The 26,049-nt window shown below is 37.9% G+C and overlaps 1 protein-coding gene across 1 annotated transcript in view; it reads left to right on the top strand.

The window, feature by feature from the left end:
* The window catches only part of KCNU1 (potassium calcium-activated channel subfamily U member 1), a 149,109-nt gene that overhangs the window by 29,603 nt on the left and 93,457 nt on the right, over positions 1-26,049 (top strand). The window contains exons 8-18 of the mRNA XM_086703723.1: positions 3,497-3,667; positions 4,793-4,884; positions 6,484-6,594; positions 8,962-9,067; positions 10,152-10,234; positions 11,550-11,619; positions 14,587-14,739; positions 19,319-19,431; positions 19,782-19,850; positions 23,383-23,472; positions 23,609-23,706. Coding sequence (XP_086559849.1) covers positions 3,497-3,667; positions 4,793-4,884; positions 6,484-6,594; positions 8,962-9,067; positions 10,152-10,234; positions 11,550-11,619; positions 14,587-14,739; positions 19,319-19,431; positions 19,782-19,850; positions 23,383-23,472; positions 23,609-23,706 — 1,156 coding nt within the window. The remainder of the gene's footprint in view (positions 1-3,496; positions 3,668-4,792; positions 4,885-6,483; positions 6,595-8,961; positions 9,068-10,151; positions 10,235-11,549; positions 11,620-14,586; positions 14,740-19,318; positions 19,432-19,781; positions 19,851-23,382; positions 23,473-23,608; positions 23,707-26,049) is intronic.

Here is a 26,049-nt window from a genome sequence, read left to right as displayed (position 1 = left end):
TTCCAGCAATGTCAACTGAACATACTCTAAAATTAGTGTTCCTAGAGCAAAGGACAAGACAGGTGACACCAGAAGAAGCCACCAAAATAAAGTCTTGAATCTGTGGGTTAAAAAAAATTAATGTTTATATTTGAGAGAGACAGAGACAGAGCGTGAGTGGGGGAGGAACAGAGAGAGGGAGACAGAGCCCCCGAAGCAGGCTCCAGACTCCGAGCCCACAGCCGGATGCAGGGCTCAAACTCACAAACTGTGAGATATGACCTGAACTGAGATTGGATGCTTAACCAACAGAGCCACCAAGGCACCCCTTAAATCTGTGGGTTAAAGGGTATATCATGTCCCAGTGTTGCAGGATTCTTTAGCTCAATACCCAGGGAACCTTGTCTTGCCACTTCGAAGAATGAAGAGGAGAACACAGAATAAAATGAGCAGCAGGCAAAAGTTTTTATTAAAAAGTAAGAATAGTGGAAGCAAGGGTAGTACAAAAGCTCTCTTTGAAGGTAAGGGGCACATGAAAGTGAATGCTCCAGATGATAGGCAAGGGACTTTATTTTATAGGGTTTTGGCCCATTCCTTTTTCTTTTTTCCCTTTGTTTCTTTTTAGGTTCTTTTTTTTTTTTTTTATTGGTCTGATAACTATAAATGCAGACTTGTTTATTCCTGAGGGGAACCTGGGGCAGGAGTAGGTGGTGCTTGTTACATTCGTAAGGAAAACTTTGTGTCTGAGAGAGTTTTCCTCATGGTCAGGCCCAGGAGAGTTTTTTCCGAGGTAGTTTTTCTCATGGGTAGATGTTCCTAGCATTCTTTTCAAATATGTGGTTTGCTCGCTCCCAGGGACCGTCAAGCCCTAGCCTCTCCCTTTCTGCCTACTGAATCCTATCTTTCCCTATCATACCAGGAAAAATGACACAAATTATTTATTCCAACCATATTATGGAGCAGTTTACTGATTTTCAAGGATAAGGAGAGAATCCAAGCAGAACCAAGCAAAGTCTATAAAAGGGGGAGAAATGAAACTCACCTTGGATTTGTCAACGTCTATTGATACCAGAAGGTGATAGAGTAGGGTCTGCAAAGTTGGTGTGAAAGTATAAGCTATCCTGTCATTTTAAATATTCAAGAGAAAATAGCACCCAGGAGTCCCTTTTAAAAGCATATCTCGAGGGGTGCCTGGGTGGCTCAGTTGATCAAGTGTCTGACTCTTGGTTTCAGCTCAGGCCATGATCTTGCAGTTCGTGTGATTGAGCCCCACGTTGGGCTCTGCACTGGCAATGTGGAGCCTGCTTGGGATTCTCGCTCTCTACCCCCCTCTGCCCCTCTCCTGCTTGTATGTGCATGAGCTCTCTCTCAAAATAAAAATAAATAAACTTAAAAAATAAGTACCTTGATGGTAAAATCCAGCCATATACGAGATGAATCAAAACTAGGAACTCAGGAATGAGGAAACCATGATATAAAGTAATGGTGGGGATTATTGAATGAATTAAAAACAGTGCAAAGGCATAGCCAAAGGAATTATGGCTACAGACTAGGGCACACATGTACCATGTAAAGATAACATAACTTGTGTGAGTGATGGCAAGGTAAGAGGAGAGGGGGGATCCCCCTAGCGTCCTCCATAGCATTTCTTATCTGAAGTTGAACAATGTCAAGCTTGAAACATAAAATTTCAGTTCTGAAATATGAAGTTAAAAATAGATGATAACTCAGTATCTTAACATTGGTCCAAAATCCTTTACCTTAACTTTATCTTATCTCCCATCTGGGTCTCTGCTCACATGGTTTTGGAGGAAGAGTAGAGTGGACAAGGGGGCCAGCAGCAGGCCACCAACTCTTAGAGAGTGCTGGGAGGGAGGGAGGGAAGAGGTTTGAAACACTAAATACCCCCAAAGAGAGTGAGCTGAACCTTAAAACTGTTACTTAATTTATTGTGAGGGAGAATTCCAGGTTGCAATAAACTTAGTTTTAGTTTATACAACAGGTTGTACCAGGATACGATCTAATCCCTGTGCTATGATGCTGTTAACAGACACTATGGGGTTTCAGCTTAAAACTGTCTCAGGCAACTCTTTTAATCCTGAGGGAATATATATGACATAATCTGTATGTTTTAAACTGGTTTTCTTAGAATGTACTAGTCTCAGACAACAGTGAAGACTCCAGAAGTTAGTGGAAGCAGATTACTAGACTTTGCAACAAAACCCTCTGCCAGCTTTGGGAGTTAAGTGTACATGTATGATCCCTTTCTTATTTTGGAATAGGGTATTATAAGGAGTCCATACTCTTAACCTACTCCTCAAACTTAAGAAAAGGTCACTTTTAAAAAGTGGTCAAATACCTGAGCGAACTATGTTATTTCTAATTTCTATTTCAGTTCTTTTTTTTTTTTTTTTTTTTAGAATTTTTTTAACGTTTATTTATTTTTGAGAAGAGAGAGACACAGCATGAGCAGGGGAGGAGAGAGAGAGGGAGACACAGAATCTGAAACAGGCTCCAGGCTCTGAGCTGTCAGCACAGAGCCCGACATGGGGCTGAGACTCCCGGACTGTGAGATCATGACCTGAGCCAAAGTCGGATGCTCAACCAACTGAGCCACCCAGGCGCCCCTCTATTTCAGTTCTTAACAACAAAACAAAAAACCTACTTTTCCAGGCATCTCTAACATCTTAACATTTTTGCTCTAAATAGAAATGGGAAACATCCAAGAAATATGTAAGATATTTGGGAAAAAATGTCAAAAAATGGAAAAAGAAAGGAAAGTTGTATACATTATATAATTGTCATTTATAATATATAATAATATATGACATATCGTATATTTATAAGTTTATATATACCATAAATACATAGTGCCATTGCCTAAGTTACTCATTTTAATATAAAAAGGTAATCTAATGAGTTTAATTTTCTTAAAATGTGAAGACTTAGGGAGAAATCAGAGGAAATATTCTTCAGAGTTTTTTTTTAATCACTGAAAAAAAATTTTTTTTTTTTTGGCAGGGAGTGGCGGTGGGGAATAATGTGGAAATTTGTTTGCTTTTTCTTAGACACTAGCCTTCATTCTCTTAAGCACATTGAAGTGAAGTGCTCATGTAAGTGCTTCCTTTTCAATAATAACCCTGAGCTACTGGTAAATAAGAATAAATAATAATTGCTCGATTTCAGAACCTGGCTTATCTGAGTCTCATGGCTGTAGAATGCAGTGATTTGCCCAAATGAAAGGAAATAGATATGGGCAGCCAGTACCCCTGGGGAGCTCTCCAAATGTGGGCCCAAGCTACATCCTCCCTCAGAGTTCAGCAGTAATCGCAGTGAAGAAAACAAGACTTCACGATCTCTACACACACTTTGCAAACCCTTTAACACAGGCTAGGAATCATTAATACTTCATTTGGATTGAATTAAGTGAAACTAATCCAATGTTTTTCCTATTCTTTGCAAACATTCCGTTGGATTCCATTCAGAGACCTTTCCTGAATCTCCTCTTTTTGAACAGGTGGAAAATTCTGGTGATCCCTGGCTCAAAGGTAGAAATTCACAGAACATATCATATTTTGAATCTATTTACCTGGTCATGGCAACAACGTCAACTGTTGGCTTTGGAGATGTGGTAGCCAAGACATCCCTAGGACGGACCTTCATCATGTTTTTCACCCTGGGGAGTTTGGTGAAGAATATTTTTAATATCTTTGAATATAGCTACATTAACCCGACACATGTAGTTAGTGGTGATAAATAAAGCAATACAGGTTTGAGAGTGAATGTTGCATTATTCAGAGCAAGTGTGAAATGAAAACGGAAAGATACTTAGATCCCATGTTTTCCAAACTGCATCCTCTGGAGCACGTGATTCAATTGCATGATTGCCAAAGATGAGGATGGCAGACAAAGGAGAGCAGACTTTATTTATTAGTCTGCATTGAATTGAGCAATCCTATATTCCTTTACCTCTTGCCCATCAGACTAAAGTCTTTCTTCCAATGAGGAAGGGCATTTGAGATTTGATTTGAATGAGCCAAATGAGTAACTCTCTCTGAGCTAGCATTTTACTTCAGATATGTGAACATCTGTGCTTGGTTCAAGAGTGTATCATGGACAAAGGAAACCTCTTTTAGTTACTTTAACTTCAGCTCCTTAAAAACCGGTAACGGAGTTCTCCCCTCCACCTTTCTGATACTCCCCTGTCCATATTATTACATCCCCTCATTTCAGTCATTTCCCCTAAACCTCTCTCTGTCCCACGTTTTATTTTTTTTCTAAGCCTCACATAGTATCACGTCAGAAGAGGCAGAAGTACAGTTAGTTGTGACTAGAGGACAAAAGGGACAGGAAGGGTGCCTTACCACTTGTCTTTGCTTTCATAATTTGGAATGCTGCAAAGCATTTTATTTGATTTAAACCAAATCCAAAGGTCAAGGAAGAAAAACGGCCTGCCTTTTGAAATACAGTTCACAGATAAGAGAAAGTTTTATGCACCTTCTTCCTCTTTTATAATCTCAGAGTTTTAGAATGTCCTTGAAAACAATGAGATCTGGGGGTGCCCGGGTGGCTCAGTCCATTAAGCATCCAACTTCAGCTCAGGTCATGACCTCACACAGTTCATGGGTTCGAGCCCCTCATTGGGCTCTATGCTGACAGCTCAGAGCCTGGAGCCTGCTTCAGATTCTGTGACTCCCTCTCTCCCTGCCCTGCTCGTGCGCTCTCTCTCTCTCTCTCTCTCTCTCTCTCTTTCTCAAAAACAAATAAACAATAAAAAAATGAAATCTAAGATTTTATTTGCTGATCATTTTAGATCCTATTTGCGAACTATGTCCCTGAAATGGTGGAAATTTTTGCTAACAAGAGGAAATACACCAGTCCCTATGAGGTGGTCAAAGGGAAGAAGTAAGTAGCTTTCAAGCATAATTTCTGCAGTTTGAGAAATTCTACTAGTCACATATCTCTTTAAAAATGCCCGTTGCTTGGCCTAAAGTGAATATATTGGCAAGGTCCTTCATTTACTGAAGAGGGTTGTGCTAAAATAAATACCATAAGATGATATTTGGTACTTGATAAAAACAACTATGTAGATGCTGGTAAGAGCAGTAAAACAACTAAAATGACAGATAATATTATCATTCCCTATCAAATATTAAGTGTGGCAATATTTCTGCATCCCTCATCACTGTGCTCTTAACATCTATTACTGTTCTGTTCGTTTTAATCATGTGGTTAACTTACGGCTAATTTCACATAATGGATCAAATTAAAGCCGCAGTTCAAATTTAAAATAATTACTTCGACTCTGTGGTCTCAGCCAAAATTCCACTAACACCATATGGGGGGCTCATTCACAGGCAGAGGTTTGCTGGAGTGAAGAGAAATTTCCACGTCTTCTACAACACTTCATAGATCACCTGTTTTGTCCATGTCACAGCCACCTGTTTTGGGAGGAAAATGGAGTTGGAGTTGTTTTTTATCATATTTCTCTGTGATGTGTTATTTCAGTATCCACTATGGTTTTCACATCCGAGAAGGAGGGAATGTATTGGAGATCTTAAATTGGAAGCAACTCTTTTTTAGTCTCTATTTGCTGTAGAGGAAAGAGGTCCAGTGGAGGTAAACTCCCTTGGAGTGGTCTCTTAGCACAATTGGATGAAAACCAAGATTGACTTAGGAGTCTGAAGAGGAAAGTAAAAAAAATAAAAATAAAATAATAATAATAATAACAACAATAAAATGAGTGAAAAATAAATATTGAAAACATGGAAATGAACTAGATAAACCAAAGTCTTACGCAGTTCATCACAAGAAAGCGATGCGGGACACATGCCAAATTAGCCCAAAAGGTCTGGAAATCTTAAGGTTAGGTTAGGCTACATGTATGCTTTTAGTTTCCTTAAAAGAGTAATGGAGGGAAAAATAGCTTATTTAAGTGCATTACCTAAGAAGGTTGATAGCTATTTTTCACAATAAAAGTTGAGCCCATTGGACTCACTTTTTAGTAGCTACTAGATAATTTTCAGTGTGGAAGATAAACCAAAATAATCCAGAATGTACTGCCACCTCTGCCATAGTATTGACTATGAGAAAATCAGTGAAGTATTTTGAGCCTCTTTTGTTCCTTTGAAAAAGACTAGATCAGCTAATCAGGAGTCAAGTGAAAGAAATCAAGTGAAGTAACACATGTGCAAGTCCATTATAAGTTATAATAACTATGAAAAATGTCACAGTTATAATAGTTATTATTGTATTCCTGAAAACCTACATGTTATTCAAATGTTTGGATTCATACCCAACATGGAATGAACTAGGGACCATAGAAATCTGATGTTTCTTTTCTCTATTGGAGATGCAGTCTTCAATGTTTCTATTTTAAAACTCTGGGTAATTCAAATACCAGATTGATTTAAAGCTAAATTTAAGCTAAATTTAGCTCTGCGTCTTGACAGGAAGATACTTCTGTTTCTCAGATGATCCACCTCACATATTCTTGCCCCCTAGGTTCATCGTGGTCTGTGGGAACATTACGGTTGACAGTGTGACAGCTTTCCTACGGAATTTTCTCCGCCATAAGTCAGGGCAAATCAACATTGAGATTGTTTTTCTGGGAGAGTAAGTTTATCTGTACTATTCACGGGCTCTAAATTAATCCTTGAAATATGTGTGCATTTTTTTAATGGAAAAAAATTACCCTCGCAATATTCACAGGAAAATTAGGAAATAATAATAAGCAAAAAGAGAAGAAAAGGCAATCTTACGACCAGAGTTAACCTCAGAGAATATTTTGGAATATATCTTGCCTGATGTTTATCTGTATATGTACTAACGTTGTTAAAGAGATTTCCTATCATTTACTCTTATATGACTGTGATTTTGTGCACAAGTCTGGCATTCTTTTTAATTGCTGTTCTGTTAATTATCAGAATTGGAAATGTGAGTTCAAATAGATGCAGAAAGGATTGTTTTTAATGATGTTTTTATTCTGTGAAACTTACATTTCCACAAGTAGAGTCCAAGTCAACTATTTTGTGAACCCCCTAGAAAATGCATACTTAATATGAAAAGGTTTTTAAGTAGGCAAAATGGTTTCTTATCGTTTTATTTTACAATTTTGGTTCCCAGTGAGATTGAACAATTTTTGTATGTTTTGACCATTTGACTCTCCTTTTTTGATGAATGAAGAAATTTGTCTTCATTTCTCATATCTGCTTTTCTATGAGGACGGTTATCTGCTGCTTTACTGACTTCTCAGCGGTCTTAATGTATTTTGATATTAGCCTTTTTGTGTCATTTGTTGTAAATATTTTTCTCTCTTTGCCTGTGTGTGTGCACGCAGAAGCATTTGATTTACATGTACTATAACCCATCGACTCTTTCATTGTGGCATCTGGCTTTTCTGACACTCTTTGGCCTCTCTGTTCTAGAATTAAGCAAATATTTCTCTAGCGTTTCTATGTTTCCATATTGAAATATTGTGTATGTAAGCTCTCTGGAATTCATTTTGTGTAAAGTGTAAGGAACTAACTTCTTTATTTTGTTCAAATGGTTTATCAGTTATCCACACACCACCAAATAAGTCAGGCAGATTGGAAAGGGCATTTTGATCTTGTACAGGATCATATACAGGATCACTTCCGCCATTTCCACCTTCACACATTTTATAGTTCAACACTTTGTACCTTGTACATTGTGGCATGTCCAGTCCAATACAACTTTGGGCTCCCCTGTATGAGATGACCAACCAGCATTTTGAACTCCTTCATGGTGCTACATTGAGGGACAGCCAACAGTTCTATTTCAGTGTAATTGCCTGCCTGTCTTTTCGGTAATTTGTATGTTACTTGAATCCTTATTTTAAAAAATAGTCAAAAACCGGGCTAAAATTAGTGATAAGAGGCTAATAATTATAATCCAGTTGAGACAAAAAGGAAATCATTAGATGTATTTACTGTTGTATGGACTAATGTAGGTTATTATAGGTACTTGTCAAGAGAACGAATGAAATTTTTTAAAATTTATTTTAATGTTTATTTCTTTTTGGGAGAGAGAGAGAGAGACCAAGAACGAGTGGGGGTGGGGCAGAGAGAGAGGGAGACAGAGTCTGAAGCAGGCTCCATGCTCTGAGCTGTCAGCACAGAGCCCGACGTGGGGCTCGAACCCGCCAACCAAGACATCATGACCTGAGCCGAAGGTGGATGCTCAACTGACTGAGCCACCCAGGTGCCCCTAAAACAGAAATGTGAGATTTTTTAAATGGTGCAAAATGTTGGAAGCACTCATCTAGAATTTTTCCCATTACCTATAATTTTTGATGACTCTGCAATTCATATCCTCCACCAGACATTCTCTGTGGCTCCATATTCACACAACTAAATTGCTTACTGAATATCTCCATCCCAGAGCTTCAAAGGCCCCTCAGACTTAACATTTTAAAAAACAAACTCATGATCTTATATCTCTCTCTCCAGCTAACAAGGTGAATACATAAAAGAAGGAAAGAACACGGCACTTTCTGTCTCAGCAAATTGGACCTTATCAGTGCAGTTCCTAAAAACAGAAAGCAAGGCATTGTTTTTGCTGCTCCTCTCCCTTAAGCCTTACGTATACTTGCATCAATATCATCAATTTTGTCTCCTAAAGAAATACTAATTGTGTCTCTGCCACTCCATATCCACTATCACAACCCTATTCAGTTAATATTTTGTATCTCCTTAAGTTCTGGAAAGGCCACGTTATTGATTTGTGCCTTTTTCTCAGAAACTCTTCTCCTGTTGTTATATGACTGGTTTGTTCTTATTCTTCAGCACTCAGAAATAAGGCCAGATGTTAGTATCACCTAACCACATGGATTAGTAATAGAGGATGGATGTTTTCCTACAGGGGATTAGGAGTTCTGTTAAAGCCACTAAATAAATACCATGAACTCTAAACCAAAGTCAGTCATCATCTTACATCTTTGGTACTATATTCTTTGCCCAGGGTTCCTCCTTCCTTGGAATTAGAAACATTATTTAAGTGCTACATGGCCTATACGACTTTTGTTTCTGGATCTGCACTTAAGTGGGAGGATCTGAGGCGAGTTGCGGTAAGAACTAGTTGTTTTTCTTCTGATTATCCTAAGCTGCAACAATTAAGATGATAGGATGTATTTCTCTTTCAAAAGTATCAGTCCACATGCTTAAATTGGTGGAAATAAGACTTCCTCAACTTTAAAAACTGATCATAAAGGAAATGTAGCTATTGAATCTCCAAATCCTCCTTGATAAATGTCAAGTAGACAGCACTGTTTACCTACACTTAACATTTATTTATTTCACTAAATTCTCTACTTATCTAGAGCAGTTTTATTTTAGCAGTCTAAGAAATCTGAAAAAGTTATGGATGGCAAAAGTGTGTTTAATCTTATCATTGAATAGAATCCTTACCAGACACAGATTTCCCAACTTTTTCTAAACACACTGATCTGCTTTCTGATAAGAGAAACAGAAAGGAAAATAGCAGAAATCCCATTAAGGATGGATGAAAAATAATGAGCAAAGGCCAACAGTCTAGACAGCTTTCATTTAAGATCAAAGCACGTTTCCTCCCATGTTTTAGATTTCATAGAATCACATAAACCAAGGGCTGTAGTTTTTTAAATCAGAGATCTCTAGAGTTAACATAAAGAATTGAAATAGAAAATGACAGGCTCAGAATAATCTTTCTCTTTCCCGCAACTCAGTATTGTAAGTGCCACTTCAATAATTTTCTATACCCTTAAGATTCAGAATCCACAAATACTGAATGATGATTACTTTGGGTCAAGCATACCTCCAGTTCCTCCATTCTTTGCTGTCCTGAGAGGCAAACCAATGTATAGGAAGATTTTAAAAACTTCGTTTTGGATAATAGGAAAAATATAACTATGTACTTTGCCTGTTTTAAAGCAGTCTTGCATCTGTGTTGGAGACCCTATGCCCAGGTCTGTCCCCTGCAGCACTTCCAGCCATTACAGCATCTACAGGACTCTGATCCTGCTGTAAGGACATCCTTATCACCACTCCTTCCCAAGGGTGTTCTCTCTCTTATGGGAAATTTTATGATAAAACCACAGGGAAACCCAGAGGGGGAACACTAGAGCATTTCCTATGTAATTAACAAGATGGCTGCTGTCTAATCTTGAAGAATAGGTGGAATCTGCAGAAGCATGCCTGATTATAGCCAACCCTTTGTGCAGTGATTCGCATGCTGAAGACACTTCCAACATTATGAGGTAAGAAGCTGGCACTGTTTTATATGCTTCAAGATGATTTTATTTCTACCTCTTTTAAAATAAAGCCCAGTGGCCCAGTGCATGGGACCAAATAGGAGAAGATGTCATCTATTACAGCACTAGGTTCATTATATTCCAGGTTTCTGCCTATTTTTTCTTTCTTTTTTTTTTTTTCTCCCCAAAGCTGTGTGGATGCAAAAATAGAGTATCCTGAGTATCTTTGTGCTTTTCCATATACTTTCCTAAAGTTTCATATGGGTAAAAGTTATTTAAAATTTTTTTCTTACGTTTATCTTTTGAGAGACATAGAGAGAGCACAAGTTGGGGAGGGGCAGAGAGAGAGGGAGACACAGAATCTGAAGCAGGTTCCAGGCTCCGAGCTGTCAGCACAGAGCCTGACACAGGGCTCGAACTCACCAACTGTGAGATCATGACCTGAGCTGAAGTCGGACGCTTAACCAACTTAAGTCGGACGCTTAACCCAGGCACCCCAGGTAATAGGTATTTAAATTTAAAAAGCAAGCATACCAATAACTGATAACTGTTCAGATAACACTGTTAATAAATAACATCTTTAAACCTCCAAAAATAAAGATGCCATTTTCTGATTGGTGAATCCTATTAGTAGACTTTATTTATTGGAGTTTTTCTCCAGTAGTTCTGGTGAAATATTGTGTATCATTTGCTATAATGTGCTTGTGATTATTGGCAAATATCTTCCAGATGACTAGAATTGGTATTACTGTCTTTAACTATGAGCTGTGTGTGAGCGGGAACTTGACTTGTGGTGATAGTTTCAAGCTATCATGGTGATGGCAATGGCATTGTGCCCAACCATATGAACTTATGGACCCCAGAGCATAATAAACATACATAGCTAAAGGTGATTCTACAAACAGCAAGAAACAGTTGAGAACATATACTGTGCATAATACAGTATATATGAGTTGGACCTCAGTCTCTTAATATGTATAATGAGAACATTGGGTAAGACAGTCTATGAGCTACTTCAAGCTATAGACAGAAATGCGATCACTGTTTTTTTTTTTTCTGTAATTAATGTATTTGAAGGCTAAAGTACATGAAACTGTTGATTTCCTCCTCAAGAACTGGTTTCAGAACACCACAGTCTCCTAGTACCAAGAGCCGACCCTTCCATAGATTACATTTACTAAGTCACTAAAACAATATCATCCTTTACTGTGTATGCAATTAAACAGAACATTATTAGAAGACAGCATAATCGTGCATTTTATATGTTGTTTTATTATTGCATACTGTACATCACTGATGAGCATATTTGTTGTTTATGTAGGGTTCTCTCCATCAAAAACTATAACCCTAATACCAGAGTCATCATACAGATACTTCAATCCCATAACAAGGTATGGTAACCATCTAGCCTACCTATCATCCCCTTTTAGTCTATGGAGTTGAATAACTTCCTTTGTCTAAATAATAAAACTCATTAATTTCTCACAGGTCTATACTCAAAGATTTTTTGCCAATTACAGGTGAAATATGGAGGCTCATTAAGATTTTTAATGACTTAAAAATGCAAATTCATAAAGAGGTATACTTTCATACTTTAGCAGCTGCTACCTGAGGGTCTAACTACTAATCCACCTAAATCTAGATGCTGCTATCATTTCCTTTGGGACACTGGCCTACCTCTCTTGGCACACCTATGACTACTTGGAGCCACTAAAAATGCAGTAGCCTGATTAGACAATCACAGAGGTTTGAGAGACAACCAAAAGCTAGGACAGGGTTGAGCAAAAAGGTTCAACTCCTACACAAGGCCATTTCTTCAAAACTGAGAGAGGTGGATATTTTACCTAGTGCAGAATTTCAAGGGGAATGAAGAAACAGAGGAATATATTCTAAATGAAAGAGTAAGGTAAGACCTCAGAAAAAGACCTTGACAAAACAGAGGTGAATGACAGAGTTCAAAACAGTCATAAAGATGCTCACTAAGCTATGGAGAAGAATGGATGAAGAAAATGAGAACTTCAACAGAGATGGAATATATAAGAAAGTAACCAAATAGAAATCATAAGCTGAGGAATTTAGTAACTGAGCCAAAAAAAAATACAATAGAGGGGTTCAGCAGCAAACTAGATGAATCAGAAGAATCAGCAAACAGGAAGACAGGGTAGTGGAACTCACCTAATCAGAGTAGCAGAAAGAAAAAAGAGTGAAAATGAGTGGGGACAGCTTATGGGACAATATCCATTGGGTCAATGTTTGCATTATAGGCATCCCAGAAGGAGAAAAACAAAGAAAGGGGCAGAAAACTTATTTGAAGAAGCAGTCACTGAAAACTTCCCTAATCTGGAGAAGGAAACAGACATCTACATCCAGGAAGCCCAGATAATTTTAAATAAGATAAACCTAAAGAGATCCACACAAAAACTCATTATAATTAAAGTGTCAAAAGTTAAAGACAAGGAGAGAATCTTAAAGTTGACAAGAGAAAAACAACTTGTAATGTCTAAGGGAACCACTGTAAGACTAGCAACAGATTTTTCAGCAGAAACTTCACAGACCAGAAGAGAATGGCCTGATAGATTGAAAGTACTGAAAGAAAAAAAAACCCTGCCAATCCAGAATAGTCTACCTGGCAATGTTGTCATGCAGAGAGTTTTTCACACAAGCAAAAGCTACAGGAGTTCATCATCACTAGGACAGTTTTATAAGAAATGATAAAAAAAAACTTCTTCAAGCTGAAAGGAAAGGGCATCAATTAGTAACAAAAAGATAAAGTATGAATCTCAATGGCAAAAGAAAATGTATAGTAAAATTCAGAATAATCTAATGTTGTAAATGTGGACTAATCACTTATGAATCTCATATGAAGGTTAAAAGACGAAAATAGTAAAAATAACTGCAGTACTTAGTAAGGGATACACTAAGGGATATACCAAATGCTATAAATTGTGATATCAGAAACAAAATGGGGTGGGGGGGATAAAAATGTGGTTTTAGAATGTGATCAAACTTGTTAGGACTTAAAATAGATTGTTATAAAAATGAGTTATGTGAGCCTACTATGAAGTAGCCACAAAGGAAAAATATATGTAGATACACAACAAATAAAAAGAAAGGAATCTAAGACCTACAGAAAATCATCAAATCGCAAAGGAAGACAGCGAAAGAGGAAGAAAAGAACAGAGCATTGACAAAACAGCCAGAAAACAATTAACAAATGACAATAGGCACATACCTATCAATAATTACTTTAAATATAGATGGGCTAAATTCTCCATTTATAAATGATTTAAAATTTTTTTAATGTTTATTTATTTTTGAGACAGAGAGAAACAAAGCATGAATGGGGGAGGGTCAGAGAGAGAGGGAGACACAGAATCCAAAGCAGGCTCCAGGCCCTGAGCTGTCAGCACAGAGCCTGACACAGGGCTCGAACTCACGGACTGTGAGATCATGACCTGAGCCAAAGTCGGACACTCAACCAACTGAGCTACCCAAGCGCCTTTATATATATTAATTATATATAATAAAATATATGGTCTATATAATGGAATTTTGTTCAGCCATAAAAATGAAGGAAATTTTGCGCTTGCTACAGTATGGATGGGCCTTGAGGGAATTATACTAAGTGAAAATAAGAGAAAGACATACCATATGATTTAATTTATATGTAGAACTTTAAAAATTAAAAAAAAAAACAACAAAGCAACCCCCTTCCCAAAAAAAACCCATACAGATAGAACAAGATTGGTGATTGTCAGAGGTGGGGATGGGGGTGGTGTTGAGGGTGGGCAAAATGGATGAAGGGGATAAAAAAGAACAAACTTCTGTTTATAAAACAAATAAGTCATGGGAATATAATGTACAGCATGGTGGCTATAATTAATAATACTTTATTGTATATTTGAAAGTTATTAACAGTAGGTCTTAAAAGTTCTGATCACAAGAAAAAAATAATTGTAACTATTGGGGTGGTAGGTGGTAACTAGAATTATTGTGGTGGTCATTTCACAACACACACATTGAATCATTATCTTGTACACCTGAAGCTAACACAATGTTATATGTCAGTTATATCTCAACGAAAACAAGGACAAAAATAAAAGTTGTAGGTTCAGGGTAGTATAAGAGGTCTAAGTCATTTGACCTGATTTCGCAACTCTCACTATTTCTATTTTAAAAAGTGGGAGCAGTAGACCACTAATAATTTTTAAAAGCTGAATTTGTTCTGATACCTTCTACTGACAGGCACAACAAATTTTTTCAAGTAAAACAAATGCAAGAAAGCACATTCATTCTGAAAAAACTTTCTTGAATTGTATTTACTCATAATATTTGACCTACTTTCTACTATGAAACAGGTTTTTCTGCCAAAGATTCCCAGCTGGAACTGGACTACTGGAGATAACATCATCTGCTTTGCCGAATTGAAGCTTGGATTCATGGCCCAAGGCTGTCTGGTGCCAGGTTTATGCACCTTTCTAACGACTCTATTTATTGAACAGAACAAAAAGGTAACCTTGTAAATTGTTGAATCTTGGCTTTTTTCCCATGTCCTCACATGGTTAGGATCAGAAAAAGGAAAAAAAAAATTGAAGAAGGCAAGAAAGCCCCAAGGAATCAGATTTGACTTCCATTTGAACGGCAAAGTATTGAGAGATCTAGACTGCAGTCCCAGACATTACACTGACCTTGAAGAAGTTATTTATCTTATTCTTGTCTAAGAATATTTATCTGCAAAGTAGAAATAATATCTTTGCTTCCTACCTGCAGTCCAAGATGCTGGGAATATAAATGTAGAAGTACTTGGAGTTACTGAACATAGAAATATAAATAAGGGCACCGGGGCAGCTTGGGTGGTTAAGTATCTGACTCTTGATTTCGACTCAGATCATGATCTCACAGTTGGTGAGATTAAGCTCCATGTAGGGTTCTGCACTCATAACATGGGGCCTGCTTGGGATTTTGTCTCTCCCTCTCTCTATGCCCCTCTCATCCTCTTTCTCTCTCTCTCTCTCTCTCTGAAAATAAATAAATAAACTTAAAAAAAGGAATATAAATAAAGACTATATTATTAATGGAAAATCATCTATTTAAATATAAAGTAACTATGTAATAATTGATATAATAAATAATTATATTCATTGAACAAATAATAATACAAATAATAATTACAATCTAATTTTTCAGGTTATTTTGGGGACATTCCATGCAGTAATAATAGTCACCACTATGAATGCCTTCTATGTTATTGATTTTAAATACATATGTTTCTGCTTGATAATATTTTAAGATAGCATCCCAGTAATAGGTCAGTGAAGCTAACCTGATTTTATAGGAAGTTAGTGAGTAGCAGAGGTAGAATTGTCTGACCTAATTAATGTCTTACCACTATGCTTGATGCCTGTGGTTGTTAGGTATCTACTCACAATCTCCCACATCAGGTCCTTTGATACCTTTGAGTCAAAATAAGTGGCTTGAAGGGACTATTAGGGTGCTATAGTACCAAGTATGGCCTTTGAAGTGTCACTCCCATGAAATATTCCAGGAAAGGCTCTAACCCTCAGCTGGGCCTGGTATCCCATTGTCCAGAGGCTCTTCAGAGAGTCTGAGAGTGACATTTCCTCTTCATTTAATTATGAGTCCACACATGACTTCTTTTATACTCAGTTTCCCCCTTGGCCTTTTTTTTTTTTTTGCATTTTATTTTCTTTTTTAATAAATTCAAAAAACTTTTTGCATCTTTTCTGTTTTCATCCCTGGTACGATATAAAAACAAATAAACACCATGAAAGATGCTCTGGCCAGCAGAACACTAACTGAAAAACAAAGGTTTCTTCTGTAATTCCTTCTGTGAATGTGAGGAGATATCATATATAGATAAATAGAAATGACCATCAGGCAGCAGGAAATGAGCCCTGGTGCTACTACAGTGAACCTGCATTAGCCTTATCTTAGTGGTCACTGTGTAAGGCTTCGAAAATCACTTGTGAGGAAATTGTCTCTGCCTGTGTTGTGTCCTTACAAAGTGCAAGATAACCACGATATCTGTTGTAATGACTCTGATACTAATCTCCAGGGCTAGAGAAAGTAAATGGAATGAGAACCCTCTATGAAGACTTCATCTCTTTCATGGAAATAGAGGAGGAAGAAATGCAAACCAATCCTGTATTATGTTGTTCTTCTTGATGTGTAATCTGCAGTTGTAACCTCCTCACTGAACATGGCCTGTCAACATTCATCTTAAGAGGGCTTTTGGGATATAGGAATTGAGAGAGATTATTTGGAAGTGATGTCTAAAACCTACTTTCAGAAATCTTAAACTGGGCCCCAGATTTTGTAATTCTGTACTCTGCTCTGGTTTATACATTCCGTAATAAACTGTTAAGTTAGGTTTAACAGCCAGGACTCCAGTGTCTTGTGTTCCATTTTTGTTGCATTGGACACTTATTTTCTCTGTCAGTTTCTGCATCAATAAAATGAGAGTTATGAAGGAAACAATCAACAAAACTAAAGAGCAGTCTATGGAATGGGAGAAGATACTTGCAAACAACATGTCTGGTAAAGGGTTAGTATCCAAAATCTATAAATGTATAAAGAACTTATCAAACTCAATACCCAGAAAACAAATAATCTGGTTAAGAAATAGGCAGAAAAAATGAATAGACGTTTTCCCAAAGAAGACACCCAGATGGCTAACAGACCTATGAAAAGATGCTCAGCATCACTCATCATCAGGGAAATCCAAATCAAAACCATGATGAGATAGCGCCTCACACGTGTCAGAATGGCTAAAATTAACAACTCCGGAAACAACAGATGTGGATGAGGATGTGAAGAAAGGGAAACCCTCATACGGTTGGTGGGAATGGAAACGGATGCAGTCACACTTGAAATTAATATGGAGGTTCCTCATAGAGCTAAAAACAGAACTACCCTATCACCCAGCAATTGCACTACCAGGTATACAGAAAGGATACAAAAATACAGATTCTAGGAGGTCAGTACACCCGATGTTTATAACAGCCTTATCAACAGTAACCCAACTACAGAAAGAGACCAAGTACCCACTGACTGATGAATGGATAAAGAAGATGTGGTATATATTTACAATGGAATATTACTCAGCCATCAAAAAATTGAAATCTTGCCATTTGCAATGACATGGATGGAGCTAGAGTGTATTATGCTAAGCAAAATAAGTCAGTTAGAGAAAGACAAATACCATACGATTTCACTCATGTGAAATTTAGTAAACAACACAGATGAACATTTGGGGAGGGGAAAAAAAGAGAATGGGAGGAAAACCAGAAGAGACTTTTAATGATAGAGAACAAACTGAGGGTTGCTACAGGGGAGTTTTAGTGTGTGGGGGGAGTTAAATGGATGATGGGGATTGAGGAGGCACTTGTGATAAGAACGGGGTGTTATATGTAAGTGATGAACCACTGAATTCTACTCCTGAAACCATATGTGACACTATATGTTAACTACCTAGAATTTAAATAAAAATTTGGAAAAAAATAAAACAAAATAAAACCAAAAACTTTCTTTAGGCTTGAAAAATAAAATAAAATAAGCTATTAATCTCGTAATCTGATTTTTGTAAGTATTATGTTAATATCTGTAAAACTTATGAGTACTCAGATTGAAAGACCTTGGATCAATGGTATGTGTTTCACCTGTATTAATTATATGGTGAGACATTATAGTCCGAAGAGCATTTCCAGTTGCTTCAAGGCACAGAGCGTTGCCTTAGGCTTAAACTTAAATTAGATCTACTCCAACTTACATACTTGAGCTCCCTGACTCCACTATCTAAATCCAAATTCCATCTTATCTTCCTGTTTCCCTTTCTGATCTTTAAAAAATGAGCACAGGACGTCTTCTCCATCTCTATCACTTTTTTACCATTTTTCAAAAACTGAAACATTTGGCTTAGAAGTGCCAAGCCAGTTTTTTCAGTAATTGGAACTTAAATAGGGACCACCCAGTGAGAGGAGCCCTTCTCAATAGAAGAATTTAAGAGAGTGGAAAAAGGCAGGAGATTCAGCTGAATCTTGGAAAGGGAGTTGCAGGGGAGAGTGCCTGCCTGGACTGCCTGATAAAATTAGTCCTTTTTTGTAAGGCAGGATTTGTGTGTGTGTGTGTTGTGTGTGTGTGTGTGTGTGTGTGTGTGTGTGTGTGTGTGTGTGTGTGTGTTTTATTTTTTTTTGAAACTGCAAGATGGCCATCTGAGGAGTATTTGTGAACTGGCCTTAACTGTCCACAGCCACACTGTTTCAGAGCTTCCAGAACTTCCAGACATTCACCTGAGACTCTGGGGTATAAAGGGGCCTGTCCTGCCATGTCAGGGCAGTGTGCTGGGGATTCTTATGGCAGCAGATGGGGAGAATGATGGGGATGTACATAGAGCACAACAAAATTCCAAGTTCTTACACAAATACCAGGGATGAGTTACCCAGCAGCCCTCACCCTTCACAGGCTGTATTTAGCCTTTTTGAGAGATACCCTTCTCCCTTCCCATCTCCCTCTTCTCTAGAAACCTATTGCTGCCCTCAATTTTTATATTCCCATTTCCATTGATCAGGATGGCCACTTAAATTCATTTGAAGCTATGAAGACTTCTGATGCTGGGCAGAACCCATGCATATTTTTTTCTTTGTGGTATATGGCTAGTCAGTAGAAAACTAATATGTTAAAAAAAAACAATCTTGAATAGCCATATCCATAGAGAGACAATTTAGATACCATATTATCCTTCTTATCTTACTGTTACCGACTCAAAAACTAGTCTATCTTGCTGAAATTATTAGAAAAATTCCAGTTTTCAACAAGGAGCCTTGAATGCCATCTGGGAAGAAATCAAGTCATGATGCTTTTACTTCATTCTGAACTCTCTAGTGTAAATAGTAAAGATGTATGTTAGAGTTTAAGTTCTTCCTTTCTTCAGTTAACCCCTAGGACAAATCTCTTTTTTATGACTTAAGCACAACGAACGCTGGTTTGCTGCCTGGCAGGATATACAACTTGAATTATAATATCCCATATTGCATGGCATTGTGCTTCATGTCACATGATTGTGTATTCCAGGTTTTTCCTAAACAGCCCTGGCAAAAACATTTCTTGAATGGCCTGAAGAACAAAATCCTGACTCAACGTCTCTCTGATGACTTTGCTGGAATGAGTTTTCCTGAAGTTTCCCGGTAAGTTAATAGAAATAACTTTCCTCATTCTTGAAGTGACATTCTTTTGACAGTGCTCACTGGGGGCTCACTGTAGGCCAGGCTCCATGGTAGATGTTGAAGATGTGGGAATGAACATGCCTGAGTCTCTACAACCTAGAACTTTGCAGTCTGTGTGGGACAGTTTTGTGTCTGTCACAGTCGTCACGTGGGCTGGGACTTACTTTAGAATGGATTCCACATTTGGGAGGGTCTTCCTCTGCTGAGGTACTAGTGTTTTCCCAGACACAGAGTACAAAGTGTTGGTCATGTTCTTGTGAATTAGCACCCTGCCACCCTCTTTCCTCACAATTTCATGTCTTCCTTCCTAGGCTCTGCTTTGTGAAGATGGGACTCATGCTGATAGCCATCGAACACAAATCCTTGTTTCATGGTTGCTGGTACCAATGAGACTTTGAATCTCTTCAGTTTTTTTTTTTTTTTAAAGGAGAATCTTTATGATTAAGACTTTTACAAAAATACAGCCATAACTAAGGTTTTGCCATTTGTTGAGAGCCAGCCTGTTGGGCACCCAGTCTGCTGTGGTGCACTTAGTACTGTCTCTAGTGACTGGGGTTAGAATCTAATGATTGGGGTTAGAATGGTTATCCTGGTGGGTAAGCACGTACTTTGCCTTTGTTGTTATGGCCCTCCCTAAGTTCTCATGAGCAGGAGAGAGAAGTGGTCTCCTTCTCATATCTGTTCCTTTTAATGTATTACCAGATCTTCTAAGTCTTGACCATCAAATAATACTCTGAGTTAAAATTATTTATGACAGAAGATGCTCCCACAAATTGCAGCCTTAGAAAGTAAGCTACAAAATATGGCAAAATAAGAATTTGGCCTACTGAACAAAGTATGCTATTGGTAGAGTGGATAAAAGAAAGAAGTAACATTATTAGATCAATGGAATTTCTTGAAAACCCATAATGGATAATATGAGAAGTAAGATAATTTATCATGTAATGAAAAAGAAAATCCAGGACAAACAGAGAATCAGCTACAATGATACAGAGATAAAAGATACTAAAAAATAAGAAAAACTAGAGGATTAAGTGGGATGAGGAACAAGAAAGAATATTATATTGGCTTGTGTGTGTGTGTTTTTAGTGGAAAACTAAGTTGAATTAAATTGGAATCAACAGAATAAATTCTGATCCTGATTATGATTTGCTGGCCCCATGGCACTGGAAAAGTGTCCATCTTCTGTAAAATGAGGAAGTCATTCTAGCTCTAAAACTGTCATTACCAGGAGCCTTAGAATTACAGAGAAATATTAACAATTCAATAAGTTTGAATGATAGCAGACGGACTACAGAGGACTAATTTTATATGAAACGTTGAAAAGAAAAATTGAAGTATAGAGGATTCAGAATGTAACTGGGCTAAAGAAGTGAGTGGGGTACTGTACAAAGGAAGTCACTAAAGAGAGAATAACAAATAGTATTGTCTGGCTGTCTATATTCTAATTAACAATCCTGCTATACTCAAGGAAGTCTCGAAATCTAATCCTTGGACAAATGGCTCTTCTTCCAGAAATAGGTCATGGTAAAAAAAGATGGGAGTCTTAGAACCATAACCCAGGCAGTTTGGGTTTGAGACTAGCTCAGAACTTGATCAAGTTTGAACGTTTTTGGCCTTCAACAATCTGGACTATGTAGTAGAATTATTTGCAGAACTTTCAAAGCATGTAGATTCCAAAATCCCACTTCTTAACTCTATAAAATTAAAATCTCCAAGGGTGGAGCCAGAGAATTTTCAAAGTTCCTGATACAGTCACTTTATTCACTGGGATTTGGAAACTGCTGGACCAAATGGTCTTTGAGACCCTTTCCAACTTTAACATCCTCGATTTTGTTAAACTTTACTATTAGGATGGCTATGGGACATCACAGACCAGAAACATGACCATTTATTATGTAGCTAATTTCCACATATATTCAAATGTCCTGGTGCTGTGTACTACCCAGCATGCAACTACCCTCATGAAAGAGGAACCTGCTCCAACTTAAATTTAATCTTGTTTTCTCACCGAAGAGTCAGGTGAATCAAAAGGATTAAATCCTGATACGGATAATAGCTGTCTTTACACCTTTACTAGTTTATGACCAACAGTGCTGTAGGCACTTTACTTACATAAACTCTTGAATCTTTACAACAATGGGTAGAATTCTTAGTCCCATTTTATAGAAGAGGAAGATGAGGCCCCGAAAAGTTAAATAATTTTCCCAAACTCACACCAGTCCCAAGTGGCAGAGCCAGAATCTGAACTCAGCCTGGCTCTGGGGACAGTGCTTCTGCTCACTATGCTGTGCTAACTCCACCACGGACACAAAAGGAAGGAAAATAGGGTATCTCAATGGCTGGGGTTTTAGACTAGTATATAGGAAAAACTGGTGGGGGGGGGGGAACCTATCTTTTCTCATCTTTTATTTTCTCTTCTCATTGATACACTTGAATAGACTTTAAAACTTGGAAAAGCCCTCGATAATCATCAGGATTTGTCTCAGAGGATAATTTGTCATCTGCTAAGAGATAGAGCTGGATCTGGCCCCAGTCAGATAATGTTCTAAGTTTGTTCCAGTAAGGAACATTCTCTGAGAGAGCAACTGGCCATGATTCATGGAGGGGGTATGGGAAAAGTTTGGGAAGATCTTCAACGGGAGTTCACCTCTTCTTTCAAATGTCACCACAGATATTATCATGACAGTATCTTCATAACTAATTATTTAATATGAGTTCAGAAGATGCCCCTTTAAAAATAGGAGATAAGAAGATACAACTAAGTTTATGCTTGCTGGCTGGTGAACATCAACCAGGGTTATTGGGGTAGGGGCACAAATCTATGTTCTTTTCCTTTCAAAGTTAAAATGGTTTGTTCTGCTCGTTAATATCAGTCAGTGCATTTTTGAAAATTCCATCCAATATCTCAGGTAACAAACCACCTCAATACAGCTATTCAGCATCTTTCTACTCTCGGCATAGGGTGGAAGAGGTTTTGTGGTGAAACCCCTTTTATTTTTGTAAGGCTCTTACATTTGCACATTACTTTGGAGTGCCCTAACAACAGAATAAGCTTTCCAAAATTAAGACTTGACTTCTTTCCAATGTTAATATAAAAGGTTTGTGTTTTAAAGGTGGGAAGAAGTACTTTCATTATGCACAAATGAAGTGATGGGAGTTTCAGGGTTATAAGACCTCACCGTGCTGGAGGTCTGAATTAAAGGAAATAAAAACGGGATATCTCAACAAATGGGGAGAAGTGTGAGGAATTCAAATAGTCATAACGTAGTACTGCATCAAGGAGTATCATGGATAAAATTTGTAAGATGTCATTTTCAAACACACAAACCATAAGAAAATAGAAAATCAAAGCATTCATGTAGCGGTAGAAGCTATTCATGTGGTTCCTGCTCTCAAAAATCTTGCAATCAAGATAGAAAAAAAAGTGAAGTCAAAAGAAATACATAAGTTCAAAAATTACATAGGCAAACAAAAGGAACCTTTGAATCCAGCTGGTTAACTAGACATCATTTACTTTTACAGGGCAAGTAGCCTAAGGATAAACACCAGTAGCATGACTGTAAGACTTTCAACTGTGTGGCCGTGGCATTGGATAGCCTAAATTAGCAAGGCTTCATGCATCTTAGTTGGTTTGCCCATTTCAGATTCAGGACGCAGTCCAGCTCAGCTGGACTCAGCTCAGCTGCGTGCAACTCAGCAGTCGTGTTGTGACTCCCTTCTGGATATTTAGCAGCAATCAAAGAAATATAGTCAAATTCACTTTTTCTACTGTGTTTGGCCGTAGTTGTGGATGGGGTCCTATTAACTCTATAGCTTAGAGAATCCATTGGTTATGACAGAATGAAACACCAATTATTGCCACAGAAATTAAAGGGGGAAAATTACTGTGTTTTTATTTTCTGTTTCCAGTGGTCTGATGCTAAATCCACCTGCAGAAGTTAAACTGCGTAAGAACACATTAGGGTTCTTTATTGCTGAATCTTCAAAGGAAGTCATAAGGTAATTTTTTTTATTACTTTATGGGGAGAAAGTCCTAAGGCAAATGCAACTTAATGGCAGACAGACTGAGCCAGTGCCACGCTTCCTTAGTGTTAAGCCTCACATAAGTCATTCTTCATTTGCTTTCATTGTCCAGAGCCGCCTTTTACTGTGCCAAATGTCACGGTGATGTCTTCATTCCTGAGCTAATTGGAAAATGTAACTGCAAAACCAAGATCCAGCGACACTTCCCAGGTAACTGCACTTTATATCTGGTTGCCCTCAGCCCAGCTTCCAGGGGCATGGCCAAGGAAAGAGGAGAGGTTTCCCCCTCTTAAAAGATAATGCCCACTTGAATTTGGCCAAGAAGTGGCAGATATTTCCCCACTGGGCATACAAGACCTGAGAATCAGTTTTTTAGAGCTGGAAGAAATCTTACTAGTTATCTAGTTAGACTCCTTCACACACAGGCAAGTGAGTACCAAGAGATTCAATAGCGTGCAAAGTCCCGGAGCTAATTGGAGGTGCTTCCCAACTTCAGTCTCAAAGTTCATTCAGCCTGTATCCGACTGCTTGGTTGGCCATAGGCCACCTCATGGCCACTCTTATAAAAATTATTGCCTTACATTTACTTGACAAAGAACATTGTATAAATTTAAGGTGTGCAACATATTGAGTTGATATATTTATATTGCAATATGATTGCCATTGTAGCTTTAACACCTCTACTGTGCTACATTATTATCATTTCTTCCTTGGGAACAATACCATCCCTTGAGTATTCTGTTTCCTTAATGGATAATAGGGGGTTTTAAATTTATTCATTTTGACACAGTGATGAAGAAATGTAACTTTTTATTCTGTCTCTACATGAACCCAATAGCTTACCAACAACCTTTCCCACTTAATAGCAGGAAAAGAGAAATGAATCTCAAGCATTCATGGTAACTTCCTCCCTTGTGGCTTAAAACTTAGTCTCTTCCAGGTACAGTAAAATTCTATGGGTAAAATCCTTAGTGTTTCAGCAATTAAACTTAATTCCAAATTTGAATTTCCTATCAGGACTTTTCTTATCTCTAAGATTATCTTCCCCTTCTCCCCAGTATTCTATTTAAATGCGGGAGTAAATTTGCTTAACATCATGGTTGTTCTTGTAGTGGATAGCAAGATACCCTTTCATACAAGTCCTTACCGGTTCCTGAGGTGCCTCATTCCCTGGATAAGTGTCAGCTTCTGTGACCTCTGCATCAATAACCAGTGTCAGCTCCTCCTGGCTTTGGGTCACCTTCTGTCATTTGTTACTAAAATCTATCCTCCCTACTATAGCCTCGGGTTTTGAGGTCTGCAGCATCCCTTTTCCTGTATCCCTAGGCTTTTCATTCCATATGTTATTTTGATCCCTCAGCTGTTTGGGATTTTTCAGTCTCCTGGTGTACATATGTCTGTCAGGAGGTGGGAGCCCTTTCAGGCCTTCTGTCTGCTTAAACACACGTGCTGGCTCGTCTCCTCCTCAGTAACCACCTTGCACTGTTCCTAAACCCTTCTCCAAGGACACAACACCAATGAAAATGAAACATATGAACACCATATGAAACACCATATGAAAATGGAAACACATTTCTCATTTTCCCCTTTGCACACCACAAAACTATCATGTTTCCCTTGTCTAGCCCCTGCTCACCAACCTGAGACACAAGCTCTGTGTGTTGGGGATGGGGGGGAAGGGACTGGGTCCCATCTGGGAGATCCGGTCTCTATCATTTTTTATAATAGCTTTATTGAGATATAATTTAAATACCATGAAGCAAATACTTTTAAAGTGTACAACGATTCAGTGGTTCTTAGTACGTAAGCAGATCTGTGCAACTATCACTACAAATTTAGAACATTTTCTGTACCTCTCAAAGAAATTCCACACCCAGTAGCAGTTACTCATCCCATCTGCCTACACTCCTCACAGGCTCTAGTCTACTTTCTGTGTCTTAGGTTTACCTGTTTGCGCCATTTCATGAAAAGGGAATCAGACAGCATGTGGCCTTGTGTGTTGGGCACCTTTCACTTAGCCATGCTGTGGCATGTGTCAATACCTCATTTCTCTGTATGGCTGAACAGTATCACATTGGATGGGTATACTTCATTTTGTTCATTCATTCATCTGTTGCTGGACATTTGAATTGTTTCCACCTTTTGGATATTGCAGATAATGTTGCTATGAATATTGGTGTGCAGATACCTGTTTGAGTTCCTGCTTGCAATTTTTTGAGTATATATCCATAAGTAGAATTGCTAAATCAAATATTAATTCTGTGTTTCATTTTGTGAAGAACCCCCATATTGTTTTCCATAGTGGCTACATCATTTCACATTTGCACAAGCAGGACACAAGAACTCCAATTTCTCCACATCCTTTTTTTTAAAAATGATTTTCCCTTTAAAAAAAAAAAAAGGATAGCCATCCTAATGGGTTTAAATTGGTATCTTATTGTGGTTTTAACTTGAATTTTCCTAATCGCTAATGAGGTCGAGCATCTTTTTATGAGGATCTTACTGGCCATTTGTATATCTTTGAAAAAATGTCTATTCAAATCCTTTAACCAT

The sequence above is a fragment of the Puma concolor genome, chromosome B1, assembly GCF_028749965.1.
Source record: "Puma concolor isolate L17-30 chromosome B1, mPumCon1.1.hap2, whole genome shotgun sequence".
NCBI lineage: Eukaryota > Metazoa > Chordata > Mammalia > Carnivora > Felidae > Puma > Puma concolor.
This window is presented reverse-complemented; position numbering and strand designations above follow the sequence as displayed.